At 48.4% G+C, this 19,122-nt stretch overlaps 1 protein-coding gene across 1 annotated transcript; it reads left to right on the top strand.

Annotated features, from left to right (window-relative positions):
* Positions 1–3: 3 nt before the first annotated feature.
* LOC135239181 (rab-like protein 6) lies at positions 4–19,032 on the top strand. The gene is made up of 16 exons (XM_064307678.1): positions 4–162; positions 1,484–2,086; positions 4,718–4,852; positions 5,425–5,472; positions 7,152–7,204; positions 8,324–8,418; positions 9,300–9,440; positions 10,231–10,336; positions 12,426–12,529; positions 13,059–13,408; positions 14,137–14,299; positions 14,677–14,880; positions 15,283–15,517; positions 16,020–16,203; positions 16,933–16,988; positions 17,312–19,032. The coding sequence occupies exons 2-16, from the start codon at positions 1,957–1,959 to the stop codon at positions 17,513–17,515; spliced, it is 2,208 nt and encodes a 735-aa protein (XP_064163748.1). The 5' UTR covers positions 4–162; positions 1,484–1,956; the 3' UTR covers positions 17,516–19,032.
* The last annotated feature ends 90 nt before the right edge of the window (positions 19,033–19,122 follow it).

Below are 19,122 nucleotides of genomic sequence, written 5' to 3'. Positions count from 1 at the left end.
CTGTGCTTGGAGAGTGGAAGAAAGCTGGAAAAATGGTTGCTGCCGAAGGATGATGCTCCCTACCTGTAGCAACGAGAGAAGACGGATCGGATGAAGTATGTCCGCATGGTTATTTGAGTAGACTGGCTAACCGATTGAAGCAGATGTGGAAAACTAATGACGGTAAGAATTCTTTAGCTCAAACGCACGTTATTTTGAAGCGTTGGTACTTTTCGAGCTAGACAGCTTGACAGGCATGTAGCTAGCTAGCTATCAAGGCGATTTGTTGAACAGTACATTGGTTTTCTCTCAATTCGAGGACTGGAATACTGCCGATGATGAAATAACTTGCATCTACACGAGGGACACTAGCATATGTCAGCTTACTAACTGTATACCTAGTGTTATATTTAACTAGCTAACTACTTTTCGTGCGGTTTTCTCGTTTGCGAACATCAAAATACTAGGCAAGGTGGCTGACCTTACCCGGTAAGGTTTCGCAAGTTGATGCTGTGGAGTAAAGTTACAGTTAACTTGGCTTTCTGACTAGCATCGCAGTAGGTAGTGGAAGCTAGCCAGCAGTTTGTCACATAACCTAGCTAACTTATTTAGCTAACGTTAGCTGAATAGAAAGAAATTATGTGTTTTAAAGATAGACGTTTTCAACTTAAAATAACTGTGAAGCATTTCACTGTAGCCAGTTGATTTCGATCAACGTTGGCTACTAACTGTCAAGGAATGCATGCTAAATTAACGTTAGCTAGTAGCTCCGTGGTTCTCAGACGGTCCTGGGGGCCACTGTGTTTGCTGGATTTCGTTCCAACCACAATTGCAAGCCATCCCAGAATTTTAACAACCTATTATTTTTTCTTAAGTGCTTATCATGTTTACAGGGATCGTTTACCTTTAAGCGACATTAAGTCAGAAATTACTATGCATGCCATGAAAAAGAAAATTCCCAATTGTGCATATTGTGTTGTATTGCAGATAATTATTCAAAAAAGTAACACCTTTTTTTTGACTGATCAAATTAAACGTTGAGGTGAGTTAATAGGCTTCTGATTATGTTGCTGAAGTCGTGTTATTTCATAATTTCTCCTTAAACTTATTAACACTATAGGTTTGGCTCCTTATAGTTTTCTTTGTCTTTGAATTCTTCATTATCTTATTATAAATTATATTCATTATTCGTTTCAGTGGCCTGGGGTCCACACTTTCACCAGTTCATAGCCTGTTGATTCACCTCAGTCTTTAATTTGTCTTCATATAATTGTTTTGAATATAGCACAATGTGAATTTGAACTTCGTAGCTATTTCTGATGTAATATGGCTTAAGAGGGTGAATAATCCCTCTAGCATGAAAAGCATATAATTTAGGAAAATTAATAGTTTTGTAAAAAATCTGGGATTGAATTTTTGGTCGGAGTGAATACCAGCGTACACATTGGGCCCCAGCACTGAGGTTGAGAACCACTGAGCTAGCTAACACTGCTTTTTATTGTAGATGGAATTTGGATGGCTGACTGGCTACTCCACAAGATCAGAGGACTGCTGATGTTGAGCAAAAGGTCTACAACCACAAGGAGAGACATGACCGTGGCATGAGTGCTCTCTTCTGTGGAAACAACCTACAATATGAGGGAACAAACTGTGAGATGTCCACACCGTCTAGAAGTGGAAATTGTCCCGCACGACTGACCTTGAACCACCGGATACTTCTTGTCAACAGGGGACCCCATTGCCTCAATGAATTATTTTATTTCAAGCATCGACATAACATTGCCTCACCCAAATCACTGTGTGATGCCACACCCCATCTGATCGATTAATTTTCACATACACGTTCGAGTCTAAGGTCTTTTTCTCCCTCTGTGGATTTTATACTATTTTTTTCCGGACACAGACACATAGTACGGTTGGACTATTATTATTTTTTTCCCCTCAAACGGGTGATCTTTTCCTAAATTTTCCCTCAAGATGTTTTCTGCCCTAAAGAAACTGGTCGGTTCGGAACCGGGCCAGTTGCGGGATAAGAACATCCCCGCGGGCCTTCAGTCCATGAACCAAAGCTTGCAGAGACGATTCGCCAAGGGAGTCCAGTACAACAGTAAGTGGGGCCTGCTCTCGGGGTGGGGGGGGGGAAGTCGCATTGGCGTCAGTCACAATGTGACCTGGTTGGAACCAGTGCCAGCCCGTCTGCTGTCCCTCCTGGGGCCGGTGTCCCATACCCCCTGATTTAAGATGTGCTAACGTGATAGGCTAGCTGTTGCCACGGCAGCGTAGTGATTAGGGAGCTTATCTTTCAAGTGGAAGGTTGCAGGTTTTTCCAAGAAGCCTGCATTGGTCAGTCAGCAACTGACGTCTCACTCTCACCATAACCGTTAAATGTACTGCAGCAGCTGTCACTCTCGCTCGCTCTGCATTGTACGTGCCAAGTGCCTGTGGCTGTGCATTGGTAGGCTGCTGCCAAATCCTAGCATTTAAAAGTCTCTCGATGTCAGTGGAAGAGAGACATAATATGAACTTACAGCCTGAAAAGGCAAGTATGGTGTCTGTGCCTTTGTGGGAATGTTGAATGGATTTGTTAAGTGTCAACTAAGATCATTGTCGTCTTGTCTTTACTGTCTTGGTTGCAATATATGGTCTCTGGCTCTGTGTGTAGTGTATACAATTCGTACAGTAGCCTAGTTGTCTTGCCTTTTATAAAGTTTAGCCAAAAGCGAGTCTGACTTTTGTGTGTAATATTGGCAGTTGATCAATTTGTCAGTTAAAATAAATTTAAAATAATAATAATGTGAACAGAAAAATGGGAGCATAAAAGGTTGTTAGGGTACAAAAGGGGACATGTAGCTAAACTGTATCGTGTAATGTTTAATTTCTATAAATATCAAGATTGAATATCGCTGAACTGTAGGAAAGTGGTAAAAAATCAATTTCAGTAGTTACATGAAAAACATTAAGGTGGCCTGCTTTTATTTTTTTTATTTGCTTACTCATGTACTGATTTATCCTACAAAGCTGTGTTCTGCGATTGTGGCCTGGGCATTCTGTGCTATGTGTAACTTGCTGTGACCAATGGCTTGCGTGCCAGATTTGTACTGCTCCCTCATTGGTGACAGCAGTGCAGTTCAGTGCAAACGGGCCCGCCCACTTTTCAGAACTTAACCGCTAGCCCATTGGCTGGGTGATGGCGGCCATTCACGGGAAACCGGCTAGAGGAATGTGTCACATGCTCCTCACGAGCATCTGAGCTGCCGCATGCCTTGCCTGGCCTGGCCAATCCCTGCTACAGTGCTCTTCCCAGATGGTTAGGGGGAGAGTGTAAATGGACTGCATTTATATAGCGCTTTTATCCAAAGCGCTTTTACAATTGATGCCTCTCATTCACCCATTCGCACACACACACACACACACCAACGGTGAAAGGCTGCCATGCAAGGTACCAATCAGCTCGTTGGGAGCAATTAGGGGTTAGGTGTCTTGCTCAGGGACACTTCGACACGCCCAGGGCGGGGGATCGAACCGGCAACCCTCCGACTGCCAGACAAACGCTCTTACCTCCTGAGCTATGTCGCCTGCTACAGTGCTGTTCCCAGATGGTTAGGGGGAGAGTGTCCTGGTGTGTCAAAATCTTGCCGTCAGGGCTCTTAGACGTGGCCTAATTGATACAGATGCTGTGTTAAATGAAACCGGGTACAGCCTGGGTATCAAATCAGTGGTGTTTGTACAGGCGTACCTGAAGCAACGACTGTCAGCAGCAGGTAGCCTAGCTGGCATGTGAGTTGTCCTCCTTGTCGACACTAACTGGTTTTTCTGCCATCGCTTGTGTGAAATTTTTACATTACATTACTGGCATTTAGCAGGTACGCTCTTATCCAGAGCGACTTACACAACTTTTTACACAGCATTTACACCCTTTTATACAGCAGGATATGTATTGAAGCAATGCATTGTTAAGTACCTTGCTCAAGGGTACAACGGCAGTGTCCTTCCCAGGAATCGAACCTGTCTGTGCCCTTTTGGGTTACAAGCCCAGTTCCTTATTACCTGTGCTACACTGCCCGGCCCCTGTGTGAAGCTGTGGGACGATTGCGCGGTGGGGTGGCGGGGGGAGGCGCACAGACGTGGAGGAGTCGTGGTTCTGGCCGTAGGGGCTGAGGTCAGGGAGCTTGGCAGACGGCCTTCCCCGGGCGCGGGCGACGCCTTTGATAAAGTGCCCCATTTGGCTCAGCCCGGCCTTTCACAGGCACAGGCAAGCCTGGATCTGCGTCAGTCCTGCTCATGTGTTACTTTCTCACACACCACACACAGCTGTGGTCATACCGTGTGTCTAAGTAAGGTGTGTGTGTGCCTGTGTGCCTGTGTGTCTGTGTGTGTGTGTGTGTGTGTGTGTGTGTGTGTGTTTGTGTGTGTCTAAGCAAGCAACGTGTGTGTGCATGCATGTGCATGCGCATGTTGTGTAACTGTATGTATTCAAGCGTGTGATCATACCACTGTGTGCGTGTCTAAGCAAGGAGTGTGTGTGTGAGTGTGTGTGTGTGTGTGTCTGTATGTGTGTGTGTGTAAGTATGTGTATGCATGTGTCTGTTTGTATGAACACTTTCTTTCATTGTGTTGCTGTTTGGTTCCATACCTCTGGAAGCAGCTGAGCTGATTGCTTCTTTACCTCCCCGGTGGTGCATCACTAATTGTGTTCCCCCACATCCCACCCCCCCCCCCCACCCCCCATCCCCTCCAGTGAAGATAGTGATCCGTGGAGACAGGAACACGGGTAAGAGCACGCTTTGGCACCGCCTCCAGGGGAAGAAGTTCCTGGAGGAGTACGTGCCCACCCAGGAGATCCAGGTCACCAGCATCCACTGGAACTACAAAAGTAAGGGGAAATGCCGCTGATCTCAGATCAGTCTCCCTTCCTCCTCACATAGTGGCTACAGATGGGATTGGAGCTGGGGAAAGCTCATCTTGAGGGGCCGTTTTTGGGGATGGGGGGGAGGGCGGGGGCAACTTTAGCTGGATCCAGTGGGGTGGGATTGGTCCTCACACCCTGTTTGGTCTGTTGGATTTTAAACCAGAAACAAAGAAGGTAAATAAGTTTATAGCATAATTCACAGCATTTTGAGCCAGACCAGGTCTTGCCATTACTGTACCAGCCACTGTTTCTGCGTTAACCTCCATTTGTAAAACCTTGACTGGTTGAAACTGCTATGTTCTTGGAGTGTGATTTCTATATCCAAGTATTTTTTTAAATTTAATTTATGGTAAATTATTGTTTAATTTTTTAAAGATCTTTTTTATTTATTGTCTATTTTCTAATATTTCGTTTCTTATTTGTATTATTTTAATTTAAACTGCTGTGTAATTGTTGCATTTATAATACCTGGGTGACAGGAGGACTGTGTGCACTGTCGTAGTAAACCATGGCCATTCCCCGCTCTGTCTCCATAGCGACTGATGATGTGGTCAAGGTGGAGGTGTGGGACGTTGTTGATAAAGGTGAGTCAGAGAGGGGGAGGTAAAGAGTCATTGCATATGTGAATGAGCTTTATGTGTTTCCCTCTCCTATTCTCTTCCTCCTCTTGCTCTCTCTCTCTCTCTCTCTCTCTCTCTCTCTCTCTCTCCCTTCAGTTCTGAGTCCTTCTCAGCCTAGTCCTTCATGGCTTGTCTGCACGTTGGTTTTCATTTTGAACCGGACGCTCGGGCTCCGTGGAGCTCCCATATTAAACGTGTCTGTATTTATTTTTTGTTTTGCCGTTGTTGTTGCGCTACCCCCCAGGCGTAAAGCTCCCTGTTCCCGAAGGCGGCGCAGGTGAGGCTCCCTCTCTGGCTGCTCACTCGGCCTGTGAGCCGCCCGCGTTGTGTGTGCAGTGTGGCCTGCAGTGCTCTCTGTGCGCCGCGTCCGTAGAGTAGGCCCCACTTCCGCCAGTGCCGTGTGCGTGCGGGTAAACCGCTCTGGAGCGCTCGCGCGGTTATACACGCACGTGTGAGGAGGAGTGGGGGGGTGGGGGTGAGGGGGTTCGCACTCCTTTGCTGAGGAGGGTGGGAAGCAGGTGTGTGTGTGTGGGGGGGAGGTGGTCGAGTGGTCTGGGTGCGGAGGGCACGCTCGGTCTGGCAGTTTCAGCGGTGAGACGGGCTTTCGAGCGCAGTCGAGAGCTCCAGAACCAAGTGTGGTCAAAATTGGGGTTGAAATGAAAACCTGCGGGACGGTAGAGTTCCAGGAGCAGGGCTGGGGATCGCTGTGACTTCGCTTCGTTCTCTGGACCTGGTTATGTGGAGGCCAGAGGAGCTGACCCGCAGAAGGAAAGTTATCAGAAGCGTCCTGCGCAGGCGCGTTTGAATCGTTGGGGCGGTCTGGCGTCAGACACCGCCGTTTCTAACGTGTAGCGCCCCAGCGGCGTCCCTGACCCCTCCCCTCTCAGCCGGTTCAGCCGTGGAGGTCACTCTCTCTGTCGCCACGGTGACAGAAGCGCATGAACGTGTGACAGCAAACCAATCAGAAAACAGGATCTGGTTCTGATGCGGCTCAAACGCACTCTCTCGCTCTCTTTTATACAGTCTTTCAAACACTCCGACACACACTCTTTCACAGGCCAGTTCATCCACTGATAGGCACGCGCACACACACACACACACACTCATACACACACTCATACATGCACTCATCTGCACAAACACATACTCAGCAGTTCGAGTGCACTCACACTCTGATGTAAACTGAACCAATGACGCGTACCCAGGCATGCTTTTGTGTGCACATGCTCTCAAATGCTGACTCATGCACAGACGTTAAAACTGTTGGCCCGCATAGATATTTTCTCTCATAGAAATGTGCACATGCACACACACGCCCACACACACACACAAACAAACTCGATCACCGAACCAGACATGCAAACACACAATAGGCCCAGGGAAGGTAAAGGGAAGGGACAGTGAGTTGCATGCTATTGCTGTGGTTTATGTGTTTTTTTTTTTTTTTTTTTGGGGGGCGGGTGGGTTGTTGTATCTGTTTAACATGGTAATTCAGTAATTCACCAGTCCAATAAGAACAAGTATAAGGGAGTTTTTCTTTTTCTCTCCATTGTTGGGTTTTTTAAATTTTTTTATTCTGGTTTTCTCATTTTAATTTTTTCTTTCCTCCTTCCTCTGTTTCTGTCTGAAACACTGCGCGGTAGGCAGAGGGAAGAAACGCGGGGAAAGCCTGAAACTGGAGAACGAGCCTCAAGAGGTGACCTTTGACCTTTGACCTTTTCCTGCTCTTTAGCCCGAAACTGACCGTTACGTTTAGAACTGCAGCGAGAAATGTCTCTGAATTAAATGACACGATGCAGAAATGTATCTCTGTGAATTAAATGACATAATGCAGAAATGTCTCTCGGTGAATTAAATATCGTAGTGCTTACCCTAAATTTTATGGGGCTGCTCAGCAAACACTTTTTTTATAGAGCTGTTTGTAGGTCCTTGTATTTACTTACTCTGCTGGAGTGCCTTTCTCAGTACCCTTTTTTATTTTTATTAAAAAAAAATGTTTTTATCATAACTATTGTGGTTCCCCACTACGAATCTGTGAATTGTGGCACGTTTGCACAATGTATTTTCCTGCTGTGAGCACCTGGCATGTCTGCAGCGCATTGCTAAAGATGTCATTGCCTCGTACGCAATTCACACATGCTTCTGCCATCTTGCTTCCTGGAACCAGGGCAGATCAGAATCAGAATCGTCTTTATGTGCCGAGTATGTTTACACATGCAAGGAATTTGACTCCAGTTTAGCGGCTCTCAATGCCCGTACACAAAAGAAAAAGAGAATAACAACACAACAATCTTCAGTCATATACACAAGGAATGACTGCATACAGGATACAAATAGTGCTGTATACAGGATACAAATAGTGCAAAGAAGTGGAGAGTGCAAGGAGTGAAGAGATAAATATTAAATGGTAACAAAAAGAAAAATGACGTTAATTCATATACATATAGTTGGTGGTCATGTACAGTATGTACAGCTTGTTCAGATATACAATAGTGAGTGAAATGTACTGCGCATTTTGTATTCAGTGCGAACCCCTTCCGCACCAGCTACCAAGCAAACCGCGGTTCATTTGAAAGTGCGGTCCTGAGACCACGTTGTACTGGAAAAAAAACTCCAGCCAGTTTTCTTTGTTTTAGAAGTGTGCTTTTGGGTAGGTGAATATACGGGGTAAAAGTGCTCTGGTTTTGGAAAGACTCTCCAAACGAGCCTCTGCAAGTGTGAAAGCCATCTTGGGGATTAGAAATAAATGCCGTGACTTGGATTTAGCCGCACTTTGCCGACGGCGGCGTAACTGCGATTTTGCCACGCCTTGCAGACCGAGGAGCCTGAAATGGCCCTGGATGCGGAGTTTCTGGACGTCTACAAGAACTGCAACGGAGTGATCATGATGTTCGACATCACCAAGCAGTGGTGAGGGTCGCCTCTCCCCGTTTATCCGTTTAAATTCGGCAGCCGTCCTTGTCCAGGGCCACCTTTTACTCGCTGTCCGTTTGTACAGCCGGCTGCTTACTGGAGCATTTCTGGCTGAGTTACCTTGCTCAAAGTGTTCTGTTCAGTGCTCAAAGTGTACTGTTCAGTGCTCAAAGCGTACTGTTCAGTGCTCAAAGCGTACTGTTCAGTGCTCAAAGCGTACTGTTCAGTGCTCAAAGTGTACTGTTCAGTGCTCGAAGCGTACTGTTCAGTGCTCGAAGCGTACTGTTCAGTGCTCAAAGCGTACTGTTCAGTGCTCAAAGCGTACTGTTCAGTGCTCAAAGCGTACTGTTCAGTGCCTTGTTTGGGCAGGAATTGAACCTGCAGGAGTACGGTGCTTCACTGGAAGCATGTACCTGATTTCAACAGTGGGCTATTCTTTCTTTCTTTTCATCGTGTATCATTGATCTTTTCGTAAATGTGGCCTGTGTGTGTATCGATCTTCCCTCTGGGCGTGGCCTCCCTGGTAAAAGAGATTCTGTTTGTCAGTGGGGCATTCTGGGTAAGTTGAGGTGAAAGAGAAAGTTAACCCTGGAAACGGACTGTTGCAGCGCTCCCTGTGGGTTAAAGTTTTCACAGATGGGTTGCATTGCTGGCCACACCTAAGCCAGTGATGTCATTACATGGATTTTTGTCTCAGCTGTTAATGGAAAAAAACATGCTTTGACATCACTGATTTAGGTGTGGCCAGCAGTGCTGCCTGTCTGAAACATTTAACCCATAGGGAGCACTGCAACAGCTGGTTTTTCTGTCCGGTATTGACTTACTATAAATAAAATGAGCGGGAGAGAGTAACCTCAGGTCGATGGACCTCTCCACAGGACGTTTAACTACATCCTTCGGGAGCTGCCCAAGGTGCCCAGCCACATGCCCGTGTGCGTTCTGGGAAACCAGCGGGACCTGGGCGAGCATCGCGTCATCCTGCCGGACGACATTCGCGACTTCATCTCCGGCCTCAACAGGTAGGGGGCGCCATCCCTGATTCTTTTCCTTATTAAAAAAAAAAAACAAAAAAAAAAAACCTGAAGATAACAGTCTCCGTTTCACCCTTGGTCGACTAGATTTTCATTGTTGCTTTGAGCTCATTTGCTGAATATTCCTCTGATTATCAGATTGGTGAGGACAGCATAATCGTTGTCGGTCTTCAGACTCAAACTGAAGACCCGCCTGTTCATACTGCACAGTTTCCATCTCAGTACTGGTTAGAAGTTACTAGCTCCAATTTAGTACTGGTTCATCAGGCGATGATTTTATTTAAGGTTGTTGGTGTTTTCTACTTGGGTCTCATTGTGGACGGAAGTTCAGGATTTGTTTTTGTATTGTATTGTTTGTATTGTTTTTGTATTTTTGGTCTTGCTAGGCATAGTTTGCATTAGTGACCTTAGTGATGTTACTTAATGTACTCACTGGTCTCAGAAGGCTGTTATGTAAATCGGGTGACGCACTTGCGTTCTCCTACATCGTAATTTGCTCTGGGAAAGGCATTTTTGTGCTTGCATGCTCCTGGTCTGGTTGATGGCGGCAGTGTAGTATAATGGCTAAGGAGTTGGTCTTGTAACCTAAAGGTCGCAGGTTCGACTCCCCGGTGGGACACTGCCATTGTACCCTTGAGCGAGGTTCTTAACCTGCGTTGCTCCAGTATATATCCAGCTGTATAATTGGATACAGTGTAAGTCGCTCTGGATAAGAGCGTCTGCTAAATGCCTGTAAACCTTGACGTTAGCTTTTGTTTTTGTCCACGTCCGTTTGCAGACCCATGGGCTCGTCCTACGTTCACTACGCAGAGTCCTCCATGAAGAACGGCTTTGGGCTGAAGTACCTGCACCGGTTCTTCAACATCCCCTTCCTGCAGCTGCAGGTGAGAGGGCGTGGCTGCTCACCTGGGCCCCGCCCGTCGCTGGGCCCGCTCTTACCGCGGACGCCGCCGCCGCTGCTGCTTATTCCGAGAAACGCTGTCCGCAACTGCCCCCAATTAATAATAATAATAATAATAATAATAATAATAATAATAGTAATAATAACAATAAATGTCAAAGGCAGATGTACAGATCAAAAGGAAAACCTGTGTATTAATCGAGTAGCTGTAGTAATATGGGTAAGGAGTTGGTCTTGTAACCTGAAGGTTGCAGGTTCGTTTCCCTGGTAGGACACTGCCGTTGTATCCTTGAGCAAGGTACTTAACCTGCATTGCTCCAGTATATATCCAGCTGTATAATTGGATAAAATGTAAGTCGCTCTGGATAAGACAGGCAAAATGCCTATAATGTAATGTAAAACACTTACAAACAAAAACACTGGCAACCAAAGGTAAAAGAGGAGTGACTGTCCGCAGCAGGTCGTACGCAGTACGGTATACTCTGTCTGAACTCCCCACTCCCTCCTGCTCTGGGCCTCATTAAACATTAACTCCCTCAGCCTCCATCCTGCCTTTACATAATTCAGCAGGGCCTTTTTTAGGGCACGGTTGGAGGGGATTAGATTGGGGCGCACCTGTGCCCTCTCTCCTCTGGCTGTAGGGTGAAGGGCATGCTGTTGATCTGGGTTCTCGTTGAAAAATCCTCTGATTTAGTTGTCTAATTTTAGAAAAGAAACAAAAATATTTAACAAGACTTGAATGCTTGACTTGACAATGACTATTTTTATGTTGGTACTTTACAATAAGAATACTTCAAAATGCTTAAATGTTTCTTTAAAAATTAGAAGCGCTGTGTTTCTGTTAAAAAAAACTGATGTACATAGAAATAGATCCAAATTCCATTCAAACTAGTTGGGCTTTGAATTGTGGTCAAAAGAGGCAGTCCATTTTTTATTGATATTTTGGCAATGCCTGTGACGAGTCTACTGGACAGTATTTATGGGCCTGTGAATTTGGGGATAATGGGTAATTTGGTTTACCAGCTGTGTAAGGGTGTGTGTAAGCATGCGTGTAACGGTATGGAGGCGTATGCTAAGATGTCTAAGGGTGGGCATGGAAGCACCTGTGAGAGTAGGAGCCCTGGGGCCCATGCGGACGCTGCAGTTGGCTCTGAGGGCTCGTCGCTAAGCGACACTGTGGATGTTCTTTTTTTTTTTTTTTTTAAGTTCTCAACACGTGAACCAGCGGGATCATCAATATTTCATCTATTCCGCGTCAGGCTTCTGTTTCCCTACCTTCCCCCGAGGATACATTTCTTGCGGCAGACACACACATGGGGGAGGGGCTGATGGGAGCCGTCTGGACCAATCGCAGCCGCCCTAGCTGGGGGGGACGGAGGGGTTTTAATGGCGGGGTTAGACCTTGTGGCTCCGTAGCTGCCGCGCCCTGATCTGTGAGGTCCGCTGGCAGGGGTCCGTGTGCCCGGGAGAGCTCTCGCCTTACTGAGGAGGGCAGGGAGGGGCCTTCCCAGCTCCCCCCGCCGGCGGAACCCGAGCACCGGCGGAACCCGAGCACCCGCGGAACCCAAGCACCCGCGGAACCCAGCTCCTAAATATCAGTCTCACTCCCCGCTGGCTTACAAAAAAGCAATCTGTGCCCTTCCTCATCCCGTTAATTCTGGGCAGTGACAATTACCCATTACTGCCCCCACAGATTAACCGGCTGTTGTTTTTATAGCCATAATTATTCATATTTACTGGATTTATTTTGTATTTATTCATAAAAATACAGTACTGTGGATGTTAGGCAGAGCAGGAGTTGTAAAGGGAGTTTTTTTAAGTATTATGGAGCTGCACACTGTCGAGATAATGCAGAGGAATGTGTCCTTATCTGAAGGTCAGTATTTGACTTGTGATTCGCACACGTGTGTGAGCAGCAAATGGAAAAGAGTCGCATTTTACAGTCAAGTGCATTCAGGCGTGGTCAAGGTGCCCTGGAGTGTGGTTCAGCACGTCAGCGTGGTCAGGCGTGGTCGAGTGTGGTCCCGTGTGGTGGAGGGGAGCGTTCCCAGCAGTGTGTGTCTCTTCTGCAGAGGGAGACGCTCCTGCGGCAGCTGGAGACCAATCAGCTGGACATCGACGCCACGCTGGAGGAGCTGACCGTCCAGCAGGAGACCGAGGACCAGAACTACGACGTGTGCGTACATCTCACACCCATCTGAACACACGTCCACACACAGAGCTACACAGCACACGACATGTCACACGGATACAGACACGCATAACTACCGCATGTGCATGTACACCCATTGAGAAGGGGATGGGTTAGGAAGTGGATAAATGTGATGTTATGTACGGCGCATGTAGATGACCACGCGTAGTGGGGAAAAGACCCAGTGTGCTCTGCTATGGCAGTTACCAGCATGCTCTCTGATTGGTGGATCCCCTGTGTGTTAACTTGAGTGAGGTGACATCACGGCTGGCTCATGTCTGGTTCACTCATAGAAGGTTGTTTGCTAACCCTGGGATGTCCCAGTAAGTTATCTCTCTCTGTGTCTGTCTTGTGCTTTCTCTCTCTGTCCCCCCCATCCCTATGTCTCTCCCTCTCACACTCTGTCTCTCTCTCTCTCTCTCTCTCTCTCTCTCTCTCTCCCTCTCACACTCTGTCTCTCTCTCTCTCCCTCTCTCCCTCTCACACTCTGTCTCTCTCTCTCTCTCCCTCTCAGTTTCCTGGAGATGGTGGAGGCCCGTGCGAAAGGCTTATCCTCTCCAGGCCCCACCAACGAACAGAGCCCCTCCTCGGGGTCCCAGTCCCCCATCGTGCCCCCCAGCGGTGCCTCCACTGGCAGCTCAAGCCCCAACATCCCCCAGCCCCCCCTCTACCCCTCCCTCCCCTCCCCGTCCACCCCCGCAGCACCGCCTCCAGTGCAAGCCCCGCCCCAGCACCTCGAGCATCGCCCCCCTCCCGCCCCTACGCCCCTGTCCGCCCAGGCCTCGGCCTCCGAGCCCCCGCCCCAAAAACGCGGCCTCATGTCGCGCCTCTTTGGGGCGCCCTCCACCCCCGAGGGCCCACCAGGTAAGCAGGTCAATCTGTGAGGCCCCGGCCAGCCCCAACCCGTCCATGTAGTTGGGGGGGTGTGTCCTTTTTCTTTTTTTTAAACTCCTTGCCCTCCCAATTAGGAGTGCCCCAATTGTGTTTGTGTATCTTTGCTCATCACTACTATCTCCTCAGCTCAGGAGAGCGTGGACAAACAGGTGCTCTCCTTCAAAATATGTCATTTCAGCCTCTGTCCACATCTGCTACAGGCAGCACAACAGCACTGCAGCCTCACGGCAAGTCTGCCAGTTTCACAGGTCGCCAGCAGGTGGCATAAGAGAGCCCAAATGGCGACTGATGATTGGTGTCTGTTTGTCCTTCTGCAATTACATCATAATTGACAGGAAGTAGCCCGAGAGTATCCACCAATCGCAGTTTGCCAGTGCTCTGTTTGGTTGTTACCACTGTGCTCTTGCGATTGGTTAGGGCTCCTCTGTATTTTCTTGAAGTAAATGGTAAATGGACTGCATTTATATAGCGCTTTTATCCAACGGTGAAAGGCTGGCATGCAAGGTACCAGTCAGCTTGTTGGGAGCAATTAGGGGTTAGGTGCCTTGCTCAGGGATACTTCGACATGCCCAGGGCTGGGGATCGAACCGGCAACCCTCAGACTGCCAGTCAACCGCTCTTACCTCCTGAGCAGTGTCTGAGCTATGACATCACAGTAGCCTCGGCCCTGTTTGATGCAGTCGGCTCCGTTCCCACAGATGGTCCTGGGCCCCCGGCCCCGCAGGGCCCCCAGGGGGTGCAGAGCGTGGACGACTTCGTGCCGGACCTCGGCCTGGACCAAAACTTCCTGAACGACGGGCCCGCGGCGAAGACAAAGGCACGGACCCAGGCAGCAGTCGCCGTGGCAGCAGACAGCGACAGGTAACCGCAGGGCCAGGTGTTGTGACAGTGTGATTGACAAGCAGCCACAGAGTCCGGCGTTCTGACCATGTGATTCAGTTGTGTGTTATATGTGATTGACATGTGACCATTGAGAGTGCGGTTATTGAGAGTCACTGTCCTGTATTTCAGTTCACAGTGCCATGTATGCCCGTTCTTTGATGTGTTCGTCCATGGGCTGCTCTTAAGTCCTTCAAAAAAAAAAAGTATAGTCTTTTCATTTAAACTAAGTCTTTGAATCGATTACTTTTCGATTCAGTCGGTTAAGGTGAATAAACAGAACGTAAAAGATTGTGGGCTTTTTAATTCTCAATGGAATTCACCCCCAGCAACTGTCTATGCTCCCCCCCCCCCCCCAGCGACGGAGAGGGCAGAGGGGGGAACCCCATGGTGTCGGGTTTCCAAGACGACTTGGACCCCGATGACAAGGTTCCGTCAAAGCCGTTGCCCCCGGCAGCAGCCCCCAGCGCGGGGGTCACACTCTCCAGCGACGAGGAGGACGGACAGCACTTCCCGTCCATGTCACATGACCTACACCTGCACAGGCCATCAGACGCCCACCAGTAAGAAACCAGCCTCCATAGCTGTTGTGTGATTCCTGTTCAGCCAACAGGAAGTAAGAGCATCTGCAGGCACTCTCTGGGTGGTCTTACAAAATAAAAAAGGGTAGGGGGAACTGTGAGGATTCAGTTGTCAATAAGAATAGATTTTTCCAGTTTTTCTCGATTTTCAAGACAAATTATTCAGCCGTTGTTCAAAAAAGGAAATCCTAGTAATGCGCTTTGAATGTAGCCATCTGAGTTTAGCCAGGCTAGACGCTTCGAGTTGGCCTTCAGATTTAAGCTGTACTAAATACAGTCACCCTGCCTCAGTTAGATAATTATATGCATACCCCAACGCCAGCTCACTGTTTTATATTTTGAAATTTTATGACAGACACATGTCCTCTCCCGCCCCTCCTCTAGAGCAAAGACGCAGACCAGGGCCAGACCCGCAGACAAGAGGCCGCCACCGCCCCAGGAGAGAGACTCCGCCCCTCTCGTCGCGGCCCTGCAGTTCCACGGCAGGAAGAAGGGAGGCGCCGCTGAGGCACCGACGCCGTGGGACTCCGACCCCGAGGCCCCTCCCGCCGGGCAGACGCTGTCCTTCGTGGTGGACGACCCCGAGATCGAGGGGTCGGAGCTCAGGAGGGGCCCGAAGGTGCTGCCCTCCCCACTTTGTTCTCACTGTCCAGAGATGACAACTTCTGCTGGGAAAAAAAATTGGGAATAATAAACCAGGAATAAGATGTCTTATCACGTCACTTCATTTGCATAAAACTGTGAGGAGCTCCCACAACACTGTTGGTAACCAGCAGAACAGTGCTGCTGACTGATAGATCGTTTCTGGTTTTGTTATGCAATCCATTTACATTACAGTACTTGCAGTAGTACCAGACTTGCCTAACAAGGATGCCAGCGTGTCCACCAATGACCATCTAGATTGTTCTGTTGGGCGTTACCAGTGCTACTTGCCCCCTTGTGATTGTGATGGCACCTCTGCTTTTCAGAGAGGTGCTGTACTGTGTAGCTTCATTTCAGACACAGTAGTACAGATGGTGGAGCATCTCTTGCATAATTGACGAGCTCTATTATGACTCTCTGCAGTTGGGTATGATTAGTTGGGTGTAACATCTGGTATCTTATCTCCCCCCCCCCCATAGGTGACCTTCCCAATACGGGACGACCTGCCCGACCTTTCTGACGACGACTTTCCCCCCGCCGGGGCCCCCGAACCCCTGAAGCCCACCGTCGTGCCCTTCGACATCCGGAATGACACCGACCTGTTTGGGCTGGGCCTCCTGGACCCCACGGCCCAGGGCAAAGACAGCAGCGGCGAACAGGAAGGCACGTCGTGCGCTGCCACTTCCTGCCACGCCCGCTTGGGCACAGCCAATCCCTCTGCTCCCCGCCCCAAACACACCCCGCCCTGCCACGCCCGCTTAGGCACAGCCAACCCCTCTGCTCCCTGCCCCAAACACACCCGCCCTGCCACGCCCGCTTAGGCACAGCAACCTGCCACCCCAAACACCCTCCTGCCATCCACTTTGCACACCAACCTTGCTCCGCGCACCCACTTAGGCCCCACCTCTGCTCCTGCCCTGCCACGCCCTCTTAGGCACAGCCAATCCCTCTGCTCCCTGCCCTGCCACGCCTCAGCACACCAATCTTGTCCTGCTGCCACGCCTGGCACAGCCAACCCTCTGCTCTGCCCCTGCCCTGCCACTGCCCATAGCACAGCAACCTGCCCCTGCCCTGCCCGCCCCTAGCACAGCAACCTTGCTCCTGCCTGCCACGCCCAACACACAGCCTCCTGCTCTTCCCACGCCCCATTCGTCCGCTGCCGCCCACTAAGCACAGGCTCCGCCCTTTTAATGTCCATTTGGCTCGGCGGTCTTGGGGGTCTTGTGGTTTCATGCATGTGGCGCACCTAAATAGAAACACGTCATTACAAAATCGCAGCATGGTCTTCCTTAATAATAATAATAATAATTTATTATTAAACTCCACTGTCTCCAAGCAATGTCAGCATGAATCTCAGTCTTTGAAATGCTAATGTTTTCATACGTCTCACAGATAAAGAAAGCAAACACTCTTCAAAGGAGAAGAAGAAAAAGAAGAAAAGTAAAGAGGTGAGTGGATACTTGTGAAATGGTGAAATGGTGTTGTATTGATCCCAGTTCTCACATGTTTTTAGGACATCAAAGACGCTACACGAAGCTCCACGACTTGCTGAAAATTGCTGTCAATTTGCTATCTTGAGCTACATCTTTTTTTTTTTTTTTTTACAATAAGTTGATCAAATAGCTATTCTAAAATTAATTCTAAAATATTGCTAAATTCATTTACGGTAATTACCAGGATTTCACTCCCCCAAACAACAGAAAAGAATGGATTAAAGCCTGTACCCTTTTTTTTCCCCCTCATGGGGGGGTGGGGGGGATTGTCCCCTCAGGAAGAAGACAAAAACGGCAAAAAGCGACACAAGCACAGAAAGAAGGATGGAGAGGATGCGGGGTCAGGAGACGAGAAGGAAAAGAAGAAGGAGAAGAAGAAATCGAGGACCAAGAAAGGCAGGGACGTGGACGAGCTGGAGGCCTTCCTGGCCGGAGGGGAGGGGCCGGTGAAGAGTGAGGGCGGAGTTTACGAGCAACTGTAGCGTTCCTGTAGACCAATCAGAACTCGATCAGTGGGCGGAGTTGTGGTTTTAAACACTGACGTAGCGAATCACTGACAAGACGAGCATTGCTCCGGGTGACCCTTCCCCTTCACCGACTGTGTGGTGCCTGTGTGGGTTGGGTTGGTATTTTTATTTGTGTTTATTTATTACGGTTTGTTTTCTATCAACACTGTTGCTGCCGCACTCCACAGAGGAGGGGACCATGGATGAGGAGTGGGTTCACAAGCATCTGGACTTCTTTTGCGTGTGTGTGCGTGCGTGCACGTGTGTGTGTGTGTGTGTGTGTGTGGCCTTGTCATTAGGGGGACCGCTCCTTATGTTTTTTTCCATTCGTAACTGAAAGTGTTTGACTTCTGATAGCACCGTGTGAATTACAGATACTGCATTTCACAGACCGCTGCAGATCATGACTCATTAACTGAGAGTCATGTTGTCGCTGAAGGATTTTTACATTCCCAAAAGGGGAGAAACTTGTCTTTGACTGTTTATTTCATATAAAAGTGAAAATGAAGAGTAAGTTAAGTCAGTTTTTTTTCGGTACCTTTACAGACTTGATCAGCAGTGTGCTTTGTGGTATAATTCTGAAAACCAGTAGCTAAATCTTCTCGTCACTTAATTCCAACGCCTTGAAGTAAGTTTGTCTTTAAACAAAGCTGAACTGAACTTAGCTGAAAGGCATTAACACCACACGGTGACGATGACTGCTCCTGCATTCGATAGTTATGGGTGAGGAATATCCCCCGGCCCTAGTAGGGGGTGTAAGATTGGACTCTGGCCTCTTCCCTGCAGCTTGGACTCGGATGCTGTGCCAGTATGCTGGGCCTCATTCTTTACCTGTGGCCCCGAGGGCCCCAGACCTCCAAAATGAGCCCTCCCTGTGCCCCCATCGGTCAAGCGAAACATTAAGGTTCATGACAAAACCACCCCATGGCTTCATATAGAAGCGTGTCCCACATTGGGTACCAGTGCAGAGGTCCTAGCAGACAAGCCAAGGACCAGAGCTCTGATTGGCCGTGACCTGCTGCTTCTGCTCAGTTCTCGCAACATCCATCAGGGGTGGAGGATGTTTGTGTGTGTGTGTGTGTGTGTGTGTGTGTGCACCTTGGGTTGCTGTGAAACCTTTATTTCTGAACCCACACATTTGGTGAGAGTGGTGGGAAAAAGGTTCACAGGATGTAAGCGGATCCTATTGGTTCTGTAACTTTTGGTGTTTCCTGTACCTCTGGGAATAGGCATCTGGCTACACCTTATCTACACCTTGTGCAGTGTACAAAACTATGCTGCTTTGGCAGGTACGTGATATGTGCATTTTCTCAGAAAACTGTTCTTTCAGACTGGAGCTGGGCGCTTTGTATATCCTAAGGAAATGAGAAATTGAAATCTGTAAATTATGGACATGTAATATTTAATATTTTTCTCCCCATAAAAATGCTTCCATCAGCTCTCTGTATGCGATTCTGCGTTCAAACATTAATAAACGCGGCACATTTTCTTAAGTCTGTCCAGTGTTTGCATTCCTTGCCATTTCATACTTGTAGAACAGGGATCTACTGCCATAGGTACTCAAACCATAATTAGCATTCAGA

Source organism: Anguilla rostrata, chromosome 14 (assembly GCF_018555375.3).
Source record: "Anguilla rostrata isolate EN2019 chromosome 14, ASM1855537v3, whole genome shotgun sequence".
In the NCBI taxonomy this organism is placed as follows: domain Eukaryota; kingdom Metazoa; phylum Chordata; class Actinopteri; order Anguilliformes; family Anguillidae; genus Anguilla; species Anguilla rostrata.
The sequence above is the reverse complement of the archived record's forward strand: the minus strand, read 5'-3'. Positions and strand labels throughout refer to the sequence as shown.